This window comes from Brienomyrus brachyistius, unplaced genomic scaffold (assembly GCF_023856365.1).
Source record: "Brienomyrus brachyistius isolate T26 unplaced genomic scaffold, BBRACH_0.4 scaffold455, whole genome shotgun sequence".
Taxonomy (NCBI): domain Eukaryota; kingdom Metazoa; phylum Chordata; class Actinopteri; order Osteoglossiformes; family Mormyridae; genus Brienomyrus; species Brienomyrus brachyistius.
Window position 1 is genome coordinate 1 of NW_026042730.1, and position 21,455 is coordinate 21,455.

At 40.5% G+C, this 21,455-nt stretch overlaps 1 protein-coding gene across 5 annotated transcripts; it reads right to left on the reverse strand.

Moving 5' to 3' along the window:
* Window positions 1-21: 21 nt before the first annotated feature.
* LOC125729071 (DNA mismatch repair protein Msh3-like) lies at window positions 22-13,462 on the reverse strand. 5 transcript variants are annotated; one of them, XR_007389573.1, is made up of 10 exons: window positions 12,655-13,115; window positions 12,115-12,223; window positions 11,536-11,762; window positions 10,081-10,302; window positions 9,806-9,922; window positions 9,426-9,543; window positions 8,973-9,103; window positions 8,390-8,556; window positions 1,937-2,387; window positions 22-1,855 (listed from the first exon to the last, which is right to left on the reverse strand). XR_007389573.1 is itself a non-coding variant. In XM_049005626.1 (10 exons), the coding sequence occupies exons 3-10, from the start codon at window positions 12,218-12,220 to the stop codon at window positions 1,765-1,767; spliced, it is 1,179 nt and encodes a 392-aa protein (XP_048861583.1). In that variant the 5' UTR covers window positions 12,221-12,223; window positions 12,655-12,751; window positions 13,324-13,462; the 3' UTR covers window positions 22-1,764. The 5 variants fall into 5 exon arrangements, 4 of the variants coding, with proteins under 4 accessions (XP_048861583.1, XP_048861581.1, XP_048861580.1 ...); XM_049005626.1 differs by lacking the exon at window positions 1,937-2,387 and adding an exon at window positions 13,324-13,462 and having other exon boundaries at window positions 12,655-12,751; XM_049005624.1 differs by lacking the exon at window positions 1,937-2,387 and adding an exon at window positions 13,175-13,200 and having other exon boundaries at window positions 12,655-12,751.
* Between the last annotated feature and the right edge of the window lie 7,993 nt (window positions 13,463-21,455).

Here is a 21,455-nt window from a genome sequence, read left to right on the forward strand (position 1 = left end):
TAAAATGTTCTTGCAAAATAGAGCCAGACGCTAATTATTGGACTGATATTCCATCCGTCCGTCCCTTCCCCCTCCAAAGCATTTATGTACTGAGGCTTGTGGAGGATTGGAGTCGATCCCAGACCTCATGGGACACAAGGCAGGGGTACACCCTGGACAGGACGGGATAACTTAACTAAACAACCAAAACACTGTCTAGGAAAATGTTTTCAAAATAAGTAAACAATCACAATATTTAAAATGACAAAATCCAGCATACAGCACCCTCATGCAGTATGCGCAAGCAGGTGAAATTATTTTAATTCTTCCCCCATGACATCCAAATACAAAATAAAGCCATTTTCCTACGATTCTCCCCCCTAAGCTACAGAAAATATTTCTTTAAATTGCAGATGTACAGCATCTAGGTCACTCTTTGTAAGACGATCATGAATCCCAAATCTTCAGTTATTCAATTATTATTATAAAAACCACTGCAACTTAAGAAAATAAAAAGGAAAGGAAAAATATGTCATTCTCATTTTTCTTGTGTGAAAACTGGAAATGTCTGTAGTTGCAGTCAATATCCTACTCTTTGTAGATGCATAAAAAACTGATCCACAGAAACGATCCCGTTAGATATATTTTTATATCATGTGTTGACAGTAAGTATACTGCTTACCATTTTTTAAAGCAATTGTTAGTAGATTAGTAACATTCATTGTTGGGCTTTACATCAAGAAGACACACTGAGCAGCAATGAATGACTGCCTGGGAAAGAGCCAGAGTGCTGAATTATTACAAAGAACCTGCATTAAATATGACCTACCAACCTCCCCCATCCCTTCCGTTCAGCCATCTATCAATCCCGTTGGTGTTACAGATACCATTTACTGCATATTTTATTTCAATTTTGAATTTAAATATCTATTTTTATTTAATACGTCTAATAAAAAATAATACAGAATATTGAATATACTAAACATTATGAGTAGACACTGATGTTAGATAAGCAAGTAAACATGAAATTATTTCCCTCAATGGAAGAAACATCTCCCAGATGCACTGGGACACATCTTCAGTGATGTATCCTGAGGTCATCGGGTGTTTCGTGTCTCACAACACCATACAACCTCGTCCAGGCGACTCAGCCAGAGTTGATCAGGCCCCAACTTGCGTCCCAGCAACCATCCACGGATCAGCCCTCTTCAACTAAAGCCACCTTGTGGTTTTCTCTGCGGTTTCACTTGCGGCTTGATTGGCCCTCTTCTTGGCCGCTGTATGAGAACTCTGCAGAGTGATCGTCCTGCAAACCCTCTACCGCCGACTTCTATGGGTTCACAGAGTGCCCTCCAGCCACGATCCCTCCATTCCTCCACTAGTTCCTGGTACTTGGTGCGCTTTTCCTCTCATTGGCTTCCTCGATTCCTCTTCCCAGGCCACTGTCAGCTCCAGCATGATCAGTTGTTTTGAAGCCTCAGAGGTAATGATCATATCTGGCCGGAGTGATGTGGTGACACTGTGCTGTGGGAACTTCAGCTGCTTTTCCCAGGTCAACCTGCAGCTGCCAGTTGCAAGCAGAGCGGAGGAGACCTGTTTTTACCGTTTCCTGTGCCTATGACTCTCCAGCTCTGACAAAGGTAACTGCCTTCTTAGGGGCACGGTGGTATTTGCTAGTGTTGATGGCTGAGACCAAGCTCTCAGCAGCTGCCTTGATTAGCTGGTAATGGCGCCAGCGAGAGCGGCCATCTGCGAGAGCCTTTGGGCAGCTACTAAGGAGATGTTCTAGAAAGCCACTTCCTGAGCAAAGTGGGCAGCAAGGGGTGTCACTCTTCTCCCAGACGTGCAGGGTTGCTGGGCTTGGTAGGGCATCTGCCTGCACCAGGAAACAGAGGCGAAAAAAGTCTACTGCATGCTATTTGACCAGGCAATCCTTCGCTGTAGGATGTTCTCCCACCTTGTCCACACTCCCAGTTCTTGGAGTCCTACTGCCCTACTCACTCGTTCTTCCTCCACACTTGCTCGAACCTCTTCCTGGAGTAGTTGGTGTCGCTCCTTACCCTTGCCGAGCTGGGTCTTTGGGAAGTAACCCAAACCAGCTCTGCCTGTTGCCAAGGTGCCCACCAGAGTCTTTTGTCTCAGGTGTGACTCTGCCTCTTCCACAGCCTTCTCTACTCTCCATTTCCTCCCCGTCCTCACCTCAATGTTGGCTGATGACACCTTACAGTCCCTAGAGTCCCTGTACTGTAGGGCTTCTTGTGTGCATGCCACCATGAATTCTTCAGTAAGGCCACTAAATGGTAGCTGGAGGGTATTGCTTGACCCAAACAGTGCTGCACTAGTAAGGCTGCGTGGAAGTCTCAGCCATTTCCGAAGACAGCCACTCATCTTCCTCTCAAAGGACTCACCTGTTGAAAAAGGGACTGCATAAACCAGCAAGGGCCACAGTACTCGGGACAGGATAGAGTGCAGGTAGACCCAGGCTTTAAATCTACCCAGCAGACCAGACCTATCAACTTTAATAAGAACTAATATTTATTAATTATAAATGGTCAACAAAATACTTCAACTGTGAGCCTCCAGGAATCCCACCCTTCTGGATTACTAATTAAATAATTCTAGAAAATCTTGGTATACCAGAGGACCTAACGCTGGTCCACGTAATCACCTGGCAGTTTTTTCAGTTACATAATTATTATATATCCATTTTCAAAGGTACTGTATACTAATATAGTACAATTAAACACCTTCCTGAAGTGTGACCACTACGACATTGTCAGGTTCAAAATGCATAACTGCATCATTTATCTAGCAGTAACCCCAAAAGTAGTAATTACGAGATAGCATCAAGAGTAGACAATCCCATTGCCTGGAGACTCAGCAAGCCTCTTTCCTTAAAACAGAGCATATTCTATTAAAGCCACAATTTTAATACAGTCTTAATGTTACACATTTAACTGAAAGCTAAATTGTCAATTTCCGCAAAAATAACCGATTATATGCTTTCAGCATACTGTATGAACTCACAGTTGAAGTATTTTGTTGACCATTTATAATTAATAAATAATTCATAATTAATATACAATTCAGTACTTGTTCCTATCTCTAATTCTGACTGATAAACATAATTTCCAAAATAAAAACTCTGAATAAATATGCTAACAATAACAACACTAATGCATAACTCATTATTTCCTACTTACGGAATAATTGTCTGAAATGCAGTAATTCCCATGTGTCCCAAGCAAATGGAATTAAATGAGTTGAATATATTCGCAACCTAATTTGAAACCTACGTTATAAAGACGTATTTGTTTGGAAATGGTTATAAAAAGCTCTTAAGGATTTACATTATATTTTCTTACCACAGGAAATATACATATACCCGTAAGATTATATACCTACAGTACATTTAAGCTTAAAAATTTTGCAATTTCTCTGTAAATATTCTTCCACAGTAATGCAGACAAACTATTTAACAGTAAGACCTCCATAAGGTACCATGATTATGTAGCCAGTAGTTCAGACAAACCATAGCATGTAACAAAAAGGCATTATATACCTAAGGCACTGAACAGCAGAAAATAGATGCAAGAGGAAGTGAAAATGCATGAAAATAACAAAACAGTAAATAAAAGAGAAACAAAGGGTGAATTATCAGTAAACCAAAGAATCTTTTTTTTCCTAATTATTTAATTCTCAGTTGTTCCTGTGAAATCCATCAGTATACAAGATAAGACGGTTCTTTTTGGAGCCGGCATTCTCAGGCAGAATGGAGGCGACATATCCAGGCCCCTCCGCAGCACACAGCATGCACTCACTGGCACACATGCACATCCGTACATCTCCTGCGTCAGCACTTCTCATGGCGATGACCTACTTCTCCCATGGCCACACACACACAGCCAGGTGGTTCATCTTTATTACACCAGCAGGGTGCAGATCGAAGTGCGTTCAGTGCCCAAGCATCAGCATGAAAAGGATCAGAGGGCAGCATTAAACCCTGTCAGATTCACCCTCTTTCACTTGCAGTACTAATTACTTTGACCAGAAAACAGCGGCCCTTGGGAAGTCTCCTATCTTGTTATATTTCTGTTAAAGTCCTCGCAGTCCGCACTCAGCCAAACGATTTTTCCTGAAATTGACAAAACTGCATCCTGTGACTTTTACAATTTCAGCAACACATGCATTTTCATTTATCCAGAATCTTCTGCACACTGGCCCAGTTAAACACGTGCCTTTGAAAGCTACGGCTGGCATAATTAACTAGTGAGCTTAACTTGCTGGCTGCCTCGGTATTGCAATTCTTTACAATCTCCGTGCTGCTTTCTCTTTCGACTGTTTCTACATGCCACTAAACAGACCGAATCACCCAATGGTCCCTCTGTTATCACCTCGTCCAACTTAAGTCATACCATTTTAATGACCGAGGTCTGACTAAGAGTGCTGACAAATCCTGCATGCATAAAGTTAATTTCTGGAAAAAAAGTATTTTATTACTATCATAAAACTTATACATTTTTAACACCAAATCCAGTACCTGTTCTTGGATACATAGTTTCTTCACTTTGTTTAACCTTTTGTCATTTGAGTACAACTTTATCAATGACCATCACTTTCAGAAACAATGCTTGTAACTTAGAGAAACTAAAAACCAGCAATCGCTTATTGTAAGTCTTCCCTCCAGAATTGGAGGTTTGAAGCTCTCTCCCAGTGTCCTCTGGGTACTTCGATCTGCACCCGCCGTCCAATGATATTAGACTAAGGTGAGTAGTTACATTTCCCATTATGTCTGACTGATGTGTGCCCCCCATGATGGGTGTACTTACTCCATATGCTTACTATTCTATTCAATTCAATTTTATTTATATAGCGCTTTTAACAACAGTCATTGTCACAAAGCACTTTACATTTAACCGGCCAGAACTCCACCAAGCAAGCCTGAGGCGACAGTGGCAAGGAAAAACCTCCTCTAGCAGGAAGAAACCTTGAGGGGAACATAGACTCGGAAGGGGACCCCATCCTCCTCTGGGCGACCGGGGAGCATGAAACTGCATTTATACTGAGATTCATTAGAGTTCATATAGTTATGAAGTCCCAGTTGGTTTTATGTTGTTCTCTCCAGGAGTCCAAGGAGTCACTAAGATGATCCTGTTTAGGATAAACTGTCCAAATATGAGTGAATAATCACTGAAGTGTGCTGTTAATATAAAAAAAGAAAATAACCTGTAGAAAACTACAAAATTGATTTTAGAAAATCAAATGGCTTCTTGTGTTTAAACCCCTGGCCAACAGCCAAAGCACTAAAATGAAACGGAAATTAAACAATCACTCCCAAACAAAACAAGAAGCAGTAAGCTGCAGTTAATTAAAGCAACCTCCAAACACTCTGGGGGCCAACAGCTGGGAAGGGTTTGGCAGCACATTAACACTCTCTTGGAATTAGCCCCCGGAGATTCAGACTCCTCTCTGAGCCAATCGACATCAGAACTGTCTGCTCAATTCAGTTTAAGAAGAGCTTCGTAAAACTCCCTGGGTACCGCCTGTGGGAATTCTAAAGAGCATCACTGTTAGTACCCTACCTTTCTTATTTGCTAACAAAAAAAAAAAAGTACTGAACTTGCCTATCTACAAAGCAATGCTAAACAAAGAGAAAGCCACTGATAAAGGAAGCAGAGATGCTAACCTCTTCCATTAGCACAGACCCTAGTCCCTGCCATTTCAATTTCTGTCCTTCAGTCCTTTTCCATCATGAACCTTTTTGAATGCTAAACACTTTTTTCCCTCCTAATCACACAGTCAATTCCTTTTCAGCTCACGCTTGCCTCCCCCAAACAGAGCAACGCAATTACCAGCCATTCAGCATTCAGCAAAAAATATACTTCGGGGAAGTCTTATCTAAGTCAGAGCAGAAATGCTTCACAAGCAATGTTTTATTTTTTTTATCGGATTAATGCATTTTGATCATAAAACTGTCTGTAGCACTTTTCTGCACCCCAAGCGGCAGCGTTCATTAAGAGCCACATGAATCTAACGGATGCTTCCGCAACAGTCTCTCATCCACAGGTCCTTGAGTCTCCGTCCTTGAGGAAAGCTGTGCACTGTTGCCTTTTGCTGGAGGGGTCTTGCCGGCTTCGTTTCACTCACGCTCAAAGGAAACGCGCCTCGGATGAGGCGTACCCACCCCTAAACACTCAACAACGTAATATGAAAAGGTTTGACGCTGTAGATCTCGTCCTCCTGTGCTAACGCGGAACTGCATCTTCCAGAAGACAAAGCACAGCGTTTCGGTTTCTCTGGGTGGATTAGCGCATTTCACGCAGTCTGTAAAGGCCCAACTATACCAATAATAATTCTACCGTCAGATAAATACAGCTGCAGTTTTATCACCACATGGATTCAATGGAAGTTCCCATAAATAAATAAAATAAATGAATGAATGATTTACACAATAAGCCCAGATTCACCCTTTGACAAAAATGATCTCATTTGCTGATAGGTGCAAGTTCATTTGGCAAAAGGTTTTTCCTGATATTCCCTCACCTAAATGATAATGCATGTGGGGGGGGAAGCATTTTCATTGCTAATTATTTAGAATTCTGCCAATATATTCACCCTGATGGGGTGGAAGACTCAATAAATTTGGATAGAAACCATATGATAATTATAATAAAACAGAAAAGAAATTATATAAATCATATGAGTAACACAAAACACATTTTAAACAATCATAAAAAATGTTCACTGACCTATAGGTTTTTACAGGGATTTTCTGCAGAATTTGACTTGGTTTCCTGAGCATTTATTAAGACATATAAACATAAATCTTGTAGGATCTTACTACAGATGTTACTGATCCCTATTTGTCCAAATGAATCACATTTTGACATTAGGTTTCATAACATTACTGGTTAAGGAAAGCAACAACCACTATCGCAAAACATAAAATCATCTGCACCAATAGCATTTATATATAAACTTGTATGCCTGACATTCCACAAAAGAAAAAGGTTGCCAACCACTGACATCTAGTGGTTTGCATGTGTTCATTTTCAGCAGAGCATAAAATCTGCCAAAATCTATATAGCTTCTTCTGCAAGACTTACTCTACATGTACTTATATTTCAATATGTTTGCTACATTCACCATACTTTTTTATCTTTTTTTTAGCATGTGGCCTTCTAGGGAAGTCAGGAAATGAATCTCTACAGAGAACACACAATTCAAAGCAAGATTTTACGTCACAGACTAGTTCCATTGTTATAAAGGTAAAGTTAATTTATTGCGAGAGATGCCTTTATTTACTGAATGAGAGGTTTTTCAAGAACGCATTAGTCATGTAGTATACTATACTGACTGCATATAGTATTTTCAAAGGTTTATCATGAGACAGGCCCCCCCAGAGAAATGTCCTGGTTCTAATTATAAATTCCACAAATCTCACAGTATTTTTTTGTGCTGAACGCAAATATCTAATCAAAACTTCCATATCACACAAGGATTTTGAGTGATACACAATTAACCTCTATGGTATGGAGGAAGAGATTCATGTAAGAGGTAGTGCCACGCCCCCTCCTCGTGTGTGCCACACCCCCCGATTATCCACGTGTGCTTCCCCAATTGTGCCCAGCTGTATCCTGTTGTTTTGCCCTGTCTTCTCTATATCAGTCCACGTCTTGTCCTGCCGTTTGTCTGTCATTGATGTTAGTATCGTTGCGATGTCCCGTTCTCCCCGTAGCCGTCTTCCCCTTAATAAAACCCCAGTTTTCCCCGTATTCTGCCTGCCTGTCTCGTCCTTCCCTGCCTCCTTCCTGCCAGCCTGCCCGTCCGCAACTACGATACCTGACAGGTATAAGTCTGATTTTCTGCTGTACTTGGCCTCAGGAACATCCCTCAGGGTCCAGCAGAAGTCAGCAAGTATACTGGGACTCTACTTGCCTTGATAATGTTTTTCTATATCAGGAATGTCCTAATGACATAATCCAATTGGATTATAGTCTGTAAACTCTGCCAAAACAGACTTACAGTCCTTTGCGCCCTTCTGCAAAGTCTTAAAAAATATTCATAAATAGAAACAAAATCACTTTCCTAAATTAAATATCAATATCCATATATTCTTAATCAGAAATTATATCTATCAAAAAACAGCCAAAAAATAATGCAACTCAAAAACTATGGGTGACAGCAAAATTCTGAAATCAGCATAAGAAACTACATCAGACACCCCGTAGTTGTTCTGTGACAAAATCTTTGTTGACCAGTGTAATCAAAAGAAATATATTAAATAACTGAATTTCGGTAGAAGGCTCCTTTAAGTATTTCTTTTTAAGAGAGTATGGATGTGACACACGTTTTTGAACTGCTTTTCATTCTTAGAAACATGCTATCTTTAGGAGTGTCTTTGGCTTACCTGGCCGATGCAATTCCCCACAGCAAACGCTCTGTCTCTTCAGAGACGTCAGTAGGTAGTAGGACCTCCACGGGCTGGACACGCATCACGCGGCTTTCCAGTTCCGCACGGGAGGGCCCGTCAGGGAAACAGTCCAGCATCACATCTCCTGTGCAGGGTTGCACTGCCTGGACCAAATACAAGACCACAGACATTCAGTAATCTTCATCTCTCTATCCTTACTGACTCATCTTTGTCAGAGCAAAAAAAAAAACTAAATCATTGGTAAATGATAATTTCATTGTTCAATCAATTATAATTCTAAGTGTTCATGCAGAGAAGTGTCAACAGTTGATTCATCTAATAAGCATAACAACAGGAACACCATTAAACCAAACTAAACAAAACAAATAATTCTGTCTTTTTTTCCCCCAATCATATACTGAACTGAGCCGCTAGGAAACATGACAGAGCCCTTGTGAAAATACTTGGTAAGGACCTCATACAAGGTTACAGAAATAAACAAACAAACGTGCAACGAATGAATTCAGATGAAACACGATGAACACAATGGCTTAGTCGCATGTGGAGAACGAGTCCGTACCACAAGCCCCACTGTCAACTCCTTCTTCAGACTGTCCCAGCTCTCACTCACACACATCAGGTAGCTGTTAGGGGTATCGACCACATCTGCAGCTTCCTCCAGGTCTCCTGGCTTCAGCAGTGGGTTCATATCTGTGTTTATAACTGTCAAGGACTATGGTCTACACCAAACACAGCAGCAACAGCAACCGATGGGGATCTCAGACTCCCTAATTATGACATAGTGACATAACCTCAGACTTCCCTCCTGTAACTGCTTTCTTAGCGTAGGATTAGGATGCTCAACTCATGCATTACGAGTAACTATACAATGTAAAAGAGGAAAACATACAATTGTTTATTGAAAAACAACTTATAACAGATTTAATAGTGCTCTAGTGGTATTTAAATGTTTGATCTCACATCAACATCTCCTTCTGGAAGATGCTTTGAAAATAAATTGTTCAGAGGATACCTTCCCCAACCAGGGTGGACTTGGTGTAGAGGGCGCTGAGCTGGCGTGTGAACAGGCAGCTCCTGTTAGCCCCCGAGGCCTTCAGTGCAGTGGTCTCTGTCTGCTTCACCACGCCCACCTGTGCTTGGGACACCGTGGGTACCTCTGTCTCAAATAATGGATTCTTTAATAGCCACAAAATTACACACAAACCCAATCCGTCAACCATCATGAAAGTCAAGTTCAGATGGAGAGCAACAGTGAACAAGGCAGAAAACAAGTATAACTGAATAAATGTATAACGCAAGTTAGAAAAGTACCCCTAACAATTTTATGTAAAAATTAGCATTAGCATAGGTCAGGTTCTTTAACAGGGACATTGCTGGGCACGAGTGACTGACCTTGTAACCCTGGGAGACCAGACGCCGAACGTGAACAAACAGACGGTGTGTGGGGATACTGGCCGTCATGAAGTTATGATCCATGTGGCAGAAAATGTTCAGTTCCCTTGCTGCAATCTATGACAATGCAAGACATTAAGCAGCATTTATACTTGCCATGCCTAGCAGACGACTGAAAAACAAGGGCCATCTTCAACCACTTTTTTGTAAAATGTCAAGTTCTTGCACTGTTAGTTTATGAAAACACTCTGCACAGAAATACTCAACTTTCTCACCTCTGCATCTTCCCCAAAGAACCTGTACTTATAGCCACATTCAACACACAGGAGGACGTCTTTGTGCTGCTCCTTGATGTCCATGAATTGTTGCTCCAGAGGAGTGTAGATGCTTTTGGTTCTCCTGTTGATGCCACTGCTGTCGCTGGAATTTTTCTGAGCAGTGCTTGTCGCTACGGTACCTCCACTGCTCGAGCTGGCAAAGCGACTCAGGGTAAAGCCCTGTGTTTAATTCCAGACATATACAAAAGAGAAAGAACAAACTGAAACAGTAAAGCAACTGGCAATTAAAAATACTAGAATGCTTCACGCATAACCATTAGACAAACACAAAAAACAACAAAACCACAACAAAATCATGTACTGTGGGAACCAAAAATACAATATTACTACATCCATCCATCCATCCATTTTCCAAACCGCTTATCGTACTGGGTCGGGGGCAGTCCGGAGCCTATCCCGGAAGCAATGGGCACGAGGCAGGGAACAACACAGGATGGGGGGCCAGCCCATCGCAGGGCACACTCACACACCAGTCACTCACACATGCACACCTATGGGCAATTAAGCAACTCCAATCAGCCTCAGCAGGTTTTTGGACTGTGGGGGGAAACCAGAGAACCCGGAGGAAACCCCACGACGACATGGGGAGAACATGCAAACTCAAAGATATTTCACATTAGTTGTGAATAAAATAATCTTTAAAAGCCTCTGGCTTGACTTTACTGAAAACCACAGTTCCAAAAGGACTGAAACAACTGAAAATTATGTCAAATGAATACAACTGTATAAGACTATTTGGATTCATGGACTAAAACATTTGGAAATTTGCGTGAAACAACGCTCTGGACAAGTGGCATCGGGGTGTGCTGATCATATTTCTTGTTTTGCAAATGTTACTTGTCATTTCAGAAATGCTCTAATGCAATTGAAACAAACGGTAAACTACACTCTGTTACTACTTACTTTCCAAAGGATGGCACTGTAATCATTACAGGTACACAATGGGCCACTTTTAGTTTCCAATATAAAGAATTTCCACCCAGCTGACAAGTCGATAGTTTGTAGTTCCAAGCGATTTGCCTCAGGCTGACTGCAGCATGTGATGCAACCTTCCAATGTGCACAGCTGACATAAATTCAGTGGATGCGGGAAATTACATAGATTGGGCTTTGGAGTGGGCAGTGGGAGCTGATACCAGTCAATTTAAAAATGCCTGGATCAGCCCCGATTCTGAACTTTGATATTGGTAGGGAGCATGACTGTTACTAAGACTTCCTTTGAATATGCTTTATGAATAGTGTGAAACCTGACATTTTCTAATTTGATGTTAGTGTCAAATCTGATGTTCTTACACTGAAAAAGGTGATATTCTTATTATTAGTTCCAAACACTTTTAAGCATTGTATTCAAAATGCACTGGTTCTGAATCTATATATTTTCAGACATCCCTACCTGAGTTTTAGGCGATACACCCAGACTCGTCTCCTGTTCCTCTGGCTTACATCCGACACTGTTAGATGGTCCCTCTGTATGTCCCACGTTATGGCTCTCAGTCCCACTACCTCTCACCATCAGCCGCGGGCTTCTGTTGTCCTCTGCTTCTCCAGGGCACCGGAAGCTTCTGAGCCGGTGCATGGTGGCAGACGACAAACTGCTTCTAGAGTTGACTTGTCCATCACCTTCAGCAAGACAAGATTAAATCATTCATTCACTGGGGCTGTGACTTGTCACCGAAAGCATTTCAGTGCAAGTTAATTTATACCAAGCCAAATTCAATGGTGCTACAGACAGATATAAAATGCCTCGCATCCAATTTCCATAAGTCCAGTACCCAGTACGGGTCGCAGTGGGTCTAGAGTACCCAGTGAGCTTAGGAAGTGAGCCGGGGGACACTTGGAATGGGAAATCAGTACATCAGAGAGCATGTGCTCACGCACCTGACCAAAGGAAACTCACACAAGCCCGGGGTAAACATGCAAACTCCACTGGAAGCGCTACACTCCATTTTGACAGCTGTGCAGGATCTCTCACCTTCAACTCTGTCACTGCAGACTGCGTTGTCCTTTTCCCAATCATGGGAAATCCGAAACCGTTTTATTTGGGATCCACCCTCATCCTCACACAGTTTCTTCTTCATCCCCTTTACTCAGATTCAGAAAGGCAACGTTAGTTGGGTGCACTACACCAGCGAACTACTTGCTTCTGTCGATGCTCGTTGTGTGCTTCTTAATTCACATTTTACTAAGATCCACCGAACAGGTTGCTTAGCAGAAAAGTTTGCAAAATGAATAAATACAAATGTAGTAAACAGTCATTTAAGGCTAGTCCTCTTTTCCACGGCTAAAGTGAAAGCTAAAATGCAAACAGGTATATGAAAAACATTTATCAACGAATGTTCATCCTCTAACTAAAGTTAGGTTTTAGTTTTTGAATGGGAAGCATGTTTCTTCTACGTTGTTCGTTCATTCATTAAATATTTCAGTTCCCTACGCATAATTACGATACAATGAGCATGAAACGCTTCTGCTAGCAACCAGTTAATGCTACCCCACTTCAGACACACCGTCTGACCTTGCCTCCGAAGTGCTTAGCGGCAAAGCCGTGTGACCTGCGTGCATCTTCTGCAGATCCATCCCCTTCTGTTTTCTTCTTAAATCCACTAAAGAATCTGCTAATAGAAGACTTTGACTGTACGCTAGATTTTTTGTTTGATTTTGGCATGGTAAATAAACAGTGTTTAGCTATCAGCTATGATGCATGATAGAACATATCATAATTATTACATTCATTTGACTTTTATAAAAGGTATTAGGCTATTCGCTCCGTCGCTGCATGGATTATTTGGCGCTGGCGTGACGTTTCAGGCCACGCATGCGCAGTTCCACATGCTCAGCACAGTAAATGGGGATATTGTGTACATCGTAACTTTTTCCCCTTTGGTCACAATAAATTGCTTACAAAATGCTTACAATCCATAATTACGTTCTGGCGAACGATCCAGATATAATTATCGGATATGTATAGTTATAAATCAGTAAATATTGATGTGGTAAGAGATATCATTCTGCATGTTAATAAATAAAAATCTTACTTGTGAATCATAGTCATCAAACAGATTGTCAGTTTTAAAATAAATATAAATGTATTTTTACTGTATTTGGTTGAATAGAATAAAGTAATCCATTGTATTGGATTAACAAAAAAAAACTAAACAAATTTAGAATTTTTACAAAAACTCACTTTTGCGGACTTGTCCTGGACTATTGACAGAATAGCAATCATATTTGGAATTAATCAGCAAGAGACGTTTCAGACCAAAAGAATAGTAATGGGTTGTTTCATATAGCTACAGTCTTCAAATTAAATCTAAAGGATGCGCAAATCAGGAAGTGAGTGATATCCCAGCAGTACTTTGTTGGTGTACTGGGCATGCGCCAAGTTTAATGAACTTTGTCCACTTGGGGGCGCTATACGATTAGAAAATATTTAAATCACCATTACTCTGTCACAAAACTACATTTCTTGCACTTCATCAAAGTTACACATCATAACTTGGAACTTGCTAAACCTCCACATCAGCCGTCTTGTGTTTCATGCATCTTTGATTTTCACATTGAACTACCTACTGCTAGAGTTATGCCACAATGAGATTTTGGGTGTTACCTCTTCAGGCTTTTGTCTTTAAGAGTTATTAAAGGATAATTGCCAGGCTGAAAAATTTGACTTCAGTATGTCCATAAATTCACCAGTGAAGGCATCGCTGGTGTCACTAGAATCCTTGGCCAGAATACGTTTTGCACATTTTTAAAAATATATTTCAACTTCATTTGCTAGCTATTTTAATTTTTCTGTGTTTTTATTGTGTCAAATTATATGAAATGCTACAAATCACTGACAGATGTTCATAATGGCATGAAACAGTGCTGTCATGTCATTGTGTGATGACATCATCATGTAATGACACGAGGCTGCTCTCCTCAACTCAACTAAACCCTAAAAGACCCGGGAGACACAGTACCAAATCACAACAGCTCCTCGAAGCAGGTGTGGGTGCCCTCTCAATGGTCTTCTGGAGGATCTCCTTGTACTCCTCCTTCATGATGTCCTTCTGGTAGAAAAGCTTCATGGCCAGTTACACTGGCTCCACAGCCCGTTCCTGCATGTGAAACTTCTCTGTGTACCACCAGACTAAGAGCTTCAGACGTGCAGTTAAGCCTGACTGGGGCTCCAAGCCACAGGGGTGCCATGTGGCATTGAACAAGTCAGGCTCAATTTTTTAGGGTTGTGTGTGGAAGCAGGTGCACCAGGTTGATCCTGTGAGGGGGGATCATGGGTTAAAAAAATATATATAATAATCCAGTACAAAACCAGTGGTCTGCAAACCCAAATCCTAATCGATTCAATGACTCCACACACACACTCATTTTATCATTGTACCATTATGGCAGGACATGGTGGAAAAGGACAATTCACATTACAATCATCAATAGGATTCAAGAACACAGATGAGAGACACACGCAGGGACAACACAGAAACAAACATAGCAACACAGGAACAGAATAAGGGCAGGCACTTAAATAGACGTGAAATGAGGAATAGACAAGGGACAAGTGCATGCTATAACCAATTAACCAAACAATGAAGATTAAAGAAACAAGACCCAGGTCGGAGTAATTAACAACACTATTCAAACACTACAGGGATCATAGGTAAGCAGAACATAATAACTAAACTAGACACAAGCAGGGTGAGAACCAAAGACACAAAACGACCTAAACTGAAATACAAGAACGATTAAATAAGGCAGCATGGTTCTCTGCCACACAGTCAGCCCACATACGCACATGGCAGACAGGGAGCAGGGGAACAGACTAAGATGTATGAAGCACGTAAGACTAGGGGAACTGAAAATGGGATGGCCAACAACACCAGCTGACCAAACAAGGAAACAGGGATGGATTCCGACGTGTACAGGGAGAGGGAGAGGCTGACCCATGAAGGCTCGTGGGTAAAGGCAATGCTACAGCCTGGTGGGAGCATGGAGCAGAGCGGGAGGCCCTGGGTCTCCAGGCATCCAGCTGATGAGATGGTCCCAGATCATCCCTTTGGAATGACACAAATGTCACAGCACTGAAGGTGGCTGGCACGTCAAGCGTGCCCTCTCAACAGCCCATCAACAACCCTTCGACAAAAAACTTCCAGGTCATCTGTGTGTGCGTAGATGAACAGGAAGGCAGCGCTAATGGCGGAGTGGGCAGTGGCAAACTCAGCGGCGTTCACCTCTGCTACCACCGGCTCGATGGTCATGCCAAGCGAAGTGGACTGGACCAGGTATCCAGGCACATGCTGTAGGCCCATAGAAAAACCCATCCTATTAATGTCCTCCTCAGCCCTTTGACCCAACTAAAAACATGCATTTACAAACCTTGAAAGATGAAATATGGAACATGATGTTTATTAAGTATGCAATCATTCTTAAAATGTAACCAAATTGCTTATAAAAAAAAATCAATTAAAAAAGACTGTGTAGTTTTGCAATGTAGTGTTCAGGGAACAGCAGGAAATGTCACGTGGCCCTTGGAAGAACAAGCCTCATAAACACCTGGATGTCACCTACCTCCAATCTCATTCCTGTTGATGGTGGTACAAACCTTGTCGCCCTGCCACATGTGGCCAATCAGGTCCATTAGTTGGACCCTGGAGGTGGCTGTTCCTGGCCATCAGGACCAATGACACTTCCCTGTTCATCTGGTTCTCGGAGTCCCCCAAATGACACCTACACAGGCCTTAAAACTCTTGTACTGTACAGTGAAGCCCCCCAGACCAGCTGATGGGTACCCAGCCCTGCTGGTCATTTCCACATCCGCCATCTTGTTTTCAGCACCATCCACCTCATTTATCTCTCTGAGGGTTGTGGGCTGCACATACTGGGCAGAACGAGTCCAGAACCAGCTGCAATAAGCAAAAAGGTGTGTTTCCTAATACATTTAGATGTGTTGACCTTATAAAAGTGTCTGGTGGTATCTTAAGAGATGATGTTTATCAAATTTATGTGCCGTTCATTTTGGATTAATAAAAAACCTTAAAAAGTGTGCAGCGCTCACAAACCTTGTGGCATCCTCACCAAATTTATATAGATAATAAGCCTCAGGAAAAGTATCAGATGGGTTTTATATTTTCAAAATGGAGCTGTGAATGCTGTTTGCTGTGAATGCTGTTTGCTGTGAATGCTGTTTGCCGTGAATGCTGTTTGCTGTGAGTGCATAGCCATACCCTTGACAAAGTGACCTAAAGTTTCCATGGCAACTATGCCCTTATAGTCTGTTTGCCCCCAGTTATACCACGCACTTTTTTGTAGATTCTAAAAAAAGAAATAGACTTTACAGGACCACCTTTAGCAGCGATCACAGCTGTGTGTCTTCACAGGTTCTGCTGGTCCTCTGAAGCTCCCTGACGCTCCCCTTTCAATCCGAAATTCACGTGTTCAGCGATGGTAGATTTATACATTACTTTCTGAAAGCACTGTAACATGAGATATCCCTTTATTATGTTGTGATAATTTTTTTTTTATTAATTTTTTTTCAGAATATGACCCCTATGTATGGTGCAAGTTATTGCAAAGCAATATTCCACTGCATCTATGCAAGCAACTTTATAAAACAGAATCATTGTCACAAGATGGCAGTGTTTCAACAAGTTAGAAATAAAAACACCCTGATTCCAAATGTAATTATTTATTTTTTTCCAGCCAAGTTAAATGTCATAAGTAATCTTTGCTATATTATTAAATATTTATTGTATGTTCCCTCTATGATCAGCCTGTTCTGGAGGTCACGACATATCACAATACTGTATAATACATACATGAGTAATGCAATGTACTATAATAGCTCTGTCACCTGTCTTCACTGCCTATAAAACATATTCTCAATCTAACAGAGATTCTTCTGCATGTCAGCTGTGAGCTGCATCACAGGTGATGACAGTCTTTATGTAATAGGAAGTGGAGTCTATAGAATGATATCTGGTGCACTTGTCACCCATTATCATCAGTGAAACTTTAAAGAATCCATTAAAGAAAGGAACACACATTAAATAGCCCACTCGAAATATTCTCAGGTTTCTTTAAATGCTAATTTTTTAATCAGAAACCAAGGAAGCACCCATAATATGGATGGACAGGCTTCCCCAAAGCTTAAGTGCTGCAATGGCAAAAGCACAATCATCCTTTGTTTTTAATCTTGTCCTAGGAACTGCCAAAAGAGACCATGACCAATGACCTCATGGATGATGTGGTGGGGTATGTGCAAAGAAGATTAGTTATACAGGAATGGCGTAATCCATTCAGAGCTTTTAAAGTTAACTATAAAATCTTAAATCATAATATTAAGTGATTATGTAAACATTTCTTTCAAAACACAGGTTGTCAGTGATGATTCGGGAGTTTAATAGAGCAGCAAAGACCAGTCAGACACATAATCATCCTGCGGACATTGCAGGGCACCCTGCACATGAGCTCACTACCTAGTGTCAGATTTTAACTGCTTCCTCCACCTCCTGGACACCAGTGAAATAGCAGCAAAAGTTGACCAGGTGTGGTACTGCACACAAAATAATAATATCTATTTGTTCTTCGCAGTAGCATTATCCTGTGGAGTTGTTAGAAGGTTTCCAATTATAGTTCAGCTTTATCATATTTACAGCATTTACACTTTCAAGTTTTTCGTTTTGAAAATTATTTATGTGAGTCTAAGTGGCAGCTGTCCCAGACACTGGGTTTCCTTTTTTTTTGTTCCCTTCCATTGAAATTCACAGGTGCTCAATTTCCATACAAGTCCCAGGGCTTCAGACACATTAATTTATTCATCAGTGTAATTATGCATTAGCTGGTGTGCGTGTGGTGATTGGGGGATGCTTTTACCAGGAGCTACTTATTTACTTTGTACATCTGGGAACAATGATCCTGTCACCATGGATCTCTACAAAACTAGTAATTGATGCTCCGCATGTGGTTGCTTTGCACATAAAGAGGATATTCATAAAGGGAAAACCTCATTGCCAAAACTCTCAATTACACTGTGAATTAAGTCGTTCTGCTCGAAAATCGCTACTAACGTTTATGAGTCAGAAGGTCCGAAACAGCAGTGCTGGAGCTTATTTCATGTGCATGCGTCTCTTTTCCCACCCACAGTTACAGTTACTGTTTAAAGTACCTTCTCACATGTCAGGTTGAATTCCAGACAGAAACATTTAGTGACAGAGCCACTGACAAAGCGCATCCTATAGCAAGGGTGGAGAGAGATGCAGAAGGAGCCGTCTTTTAACTTTTTTATGCTAATTTTTATGCTCCCTCTCTTTCTCTCTCTATTGCTCTCTTTGGCTCTCGCACTCTCTTTGACATGCTCTCTTTTTTATATTTAATCTGTAGACACTATAACAGGATGAAAGACTGCCTTCTTTAGATGCAGTAAGGTCAACGTGGTCTTTGATCTGCTGTCGCGGTTGAATTTGGATATGAAAAGCGATGTTTGAAAGAAATATTCTTGCCATTTTCTGTAGGAGCAGTTCGCAGCTCCGTTGCTTTTAACCACCTGCCATTTTTATTTTGACAATAATGATTCAAAATCACAGGCAGCTCACTTTCATTATGCGACAGGTGCGGCACTTCCCTGTTATTAATAGCACATTCTGTTTTGTGGAGTTGCATTGCTTCGGGGTGTCATGGGATTGTAGGCGCAACACATAAGAATATTAGTTTTGTATACAAATGTGTTGACATTTTTCTATGAAGGGCCTAAACACAGGCTTGTGTGTTGAACTGCTAGGAAAATATTTCGGCTTAACTGCTAACGCCCGCTACTGTAAAATGGGGTAAGAGGATCAAGGATAATACCAGGCCTTCTCTCATATTCAATCTGTAATTCTTATATGCCAAATGTAAACATACTGTATATACACATTATATTGTGTAGCTAATTTCCCTTTTTCATTCTATTTACAAGATATGCTGTTTGTTAAAGGATGTTTTCCTGTTGTGTTAGACACATTAGATCAGTTAGTGTTGTGTACTGCTTTTCCATAATAGGTAAAATGTTTGGTAATGCTTTACGGTAACTCCACCATTATAATGCCTTTATAATGCATTCATAGGACATTCATAAGCAGCATGTACTGTAATTATACCTTAACATCTAGAACTTAACAGATTTACTATACATTAATAACAAACAATATAATACTAACAAACATTATTATCGTATAAGAATATATATGCTGCTTATGAATATTATATGAATGCTTTATGAATGTATTATGTAGGTGCACTGAATGTTCTATGAATGCATAATGAAGGTGCAATGTAAAGTGTTATGAAATGTCTTAAACATTGTTGGTGTGGTAGCTCTTTTTCTTAGAAGATTTTCCACATGCTCTTGCCTGGGTAAGGTCAACTGCTTGGCTACTGAGGTCAACACAAAGGGATGACCTGCTAGACAAAGAGGAAAGACCAGGGGCCTTTGTATTAATTTTCATGACACACCTGAGAAAATGTAGGCACAGACAAAAGCATTGACATTTTTCTTAATCAGGCATATCAGAAAATTAAGATGTATTTCATCAGATTACAAGTAAAGCTGAACTGCTCAGGGCATTGTTGCAAAGCTAAACGTTTTTAAAGATGTTTAATGTTTTTTAAAAACCCTTTCTCTGATTATTCAGCCGAATAGGACTTAAACCTCTAACACAAGTTCAGTTTTCTGAACGCTTTCCTGCTTGCTCAAGGTTACTCTCTATTTTATTCCTGATCATTAGTTAATACTTTCTGTCAAACACTATTACTGTTTCATCCTATACTCTGCTGATATAAGTTTCTTCTACTTGACGCCATGATGCTTTGTCTGTGGCACCAACAGCCCCCGCAGTTCCCATTGTCCGAACGAACACTGCACACACATACCTTCTCTTCCTCGCTGTCTGTTGTCATGGAGATCCCACTGCTCAAGGATGCTGAGATACTAAATTGCCTCCCACTCAAGTTAAATTCACCTGAGTTCCACTCAGATAAGATTCTGTATGTAATCTTTTGTTTATAAGGTTCTTTTTAGCTACAGAAGTGGTTGGTAAGCATTTTTTTAAAGTGAGAAAGAAGATGCAGATTCCACATGACCTGCCTGTTCTGCTTTTGTTTCTCAAGAGGTGATGAAGGGCTTTGGGCATCACCACCTTTCTGTGACTCGGGTACCGCTGCAGTTTGTCTATAGTATGTTCCTGTCTCTGATCAGTCTGGAAAATATCAGGTTCTGCCTGATTAAGTAGCGCAAAGAACATTGTGGGCTCTTTCCCAGATTTGTATGTTTCACTTAAACAAACTTTATCATAGAATTTTATTTATATAAAAAAATCAAGTGTGAAATACATTCCCTGACAATATAAAGAACAGTTAAGAACAACTTTTGGAAAAATAAATAAATTGTAAAAACTGCATGAAAGGATATAAATCGTCATGGATAAAATATGCAAATAAATATAATTAAAGTATCATGCAAAAAGTCTTAGGTAGTCATAGAAAATTATGCTTAAATGATCTTCATGTTGGTGTAAAACTGCTATTATGTCTGTCAAAATGTGTCAGCTGAGCCATTTCAAAACCACAACTAAAACTAGCCCAGTATTTGTAGCAACCTTCCAATACACTAAAGTATTTTTTATTTGACTATTAGCATACCTTATATGGCCAATCAATACCTCACTGACTTCTTAAACTTTTCAAATTAATTAGTTGTGATAAGCTTGTGATAAAATTGAACAAATGCATGGAATGGCTGAGGTGCCCCTGAGGAGAGGTTTGGGAACTGCAGCAGTGTTCATCTAGCCATCCAACAAGAGACCCGCAATATTCTGGAGAAAAAAAAATACTGTACTTTATTGCGTTACTCTTCATATGAATATATTCTGATGTTAAATTGTGTTTTTTTTGTTCTGGGAAAATATATATTTACTAACCAGATTAATAGTTTTAAATAGTCCTTTGACTGCCTAACATTTTGCAAAGTAGTGCTTATAGTATCATTTTTTTCTTTATTAGTGAGATTGGTGAGGGATAAAAATCACAGTCAAGTCCCCGCTTGTTCCCTCGGCTGGCTAAATGCTGACAAGATTAATTGATTTTGCTACCACCATCTTTTTTTATATATATATACAGAATTGCAAAACACACGCTATTCATCCTTTTTTAATTACAAGCTGAACGTAGGAATTAGTTAAAGTATTATGATCTGTAGAGGAAAGATATGATGTTTTAGCTCTGAGTCTCTAGGTTCCCAGGCATATCCTAAGAAGAGTGTATGAGAGTATAATGTGAGTATAAAAACAT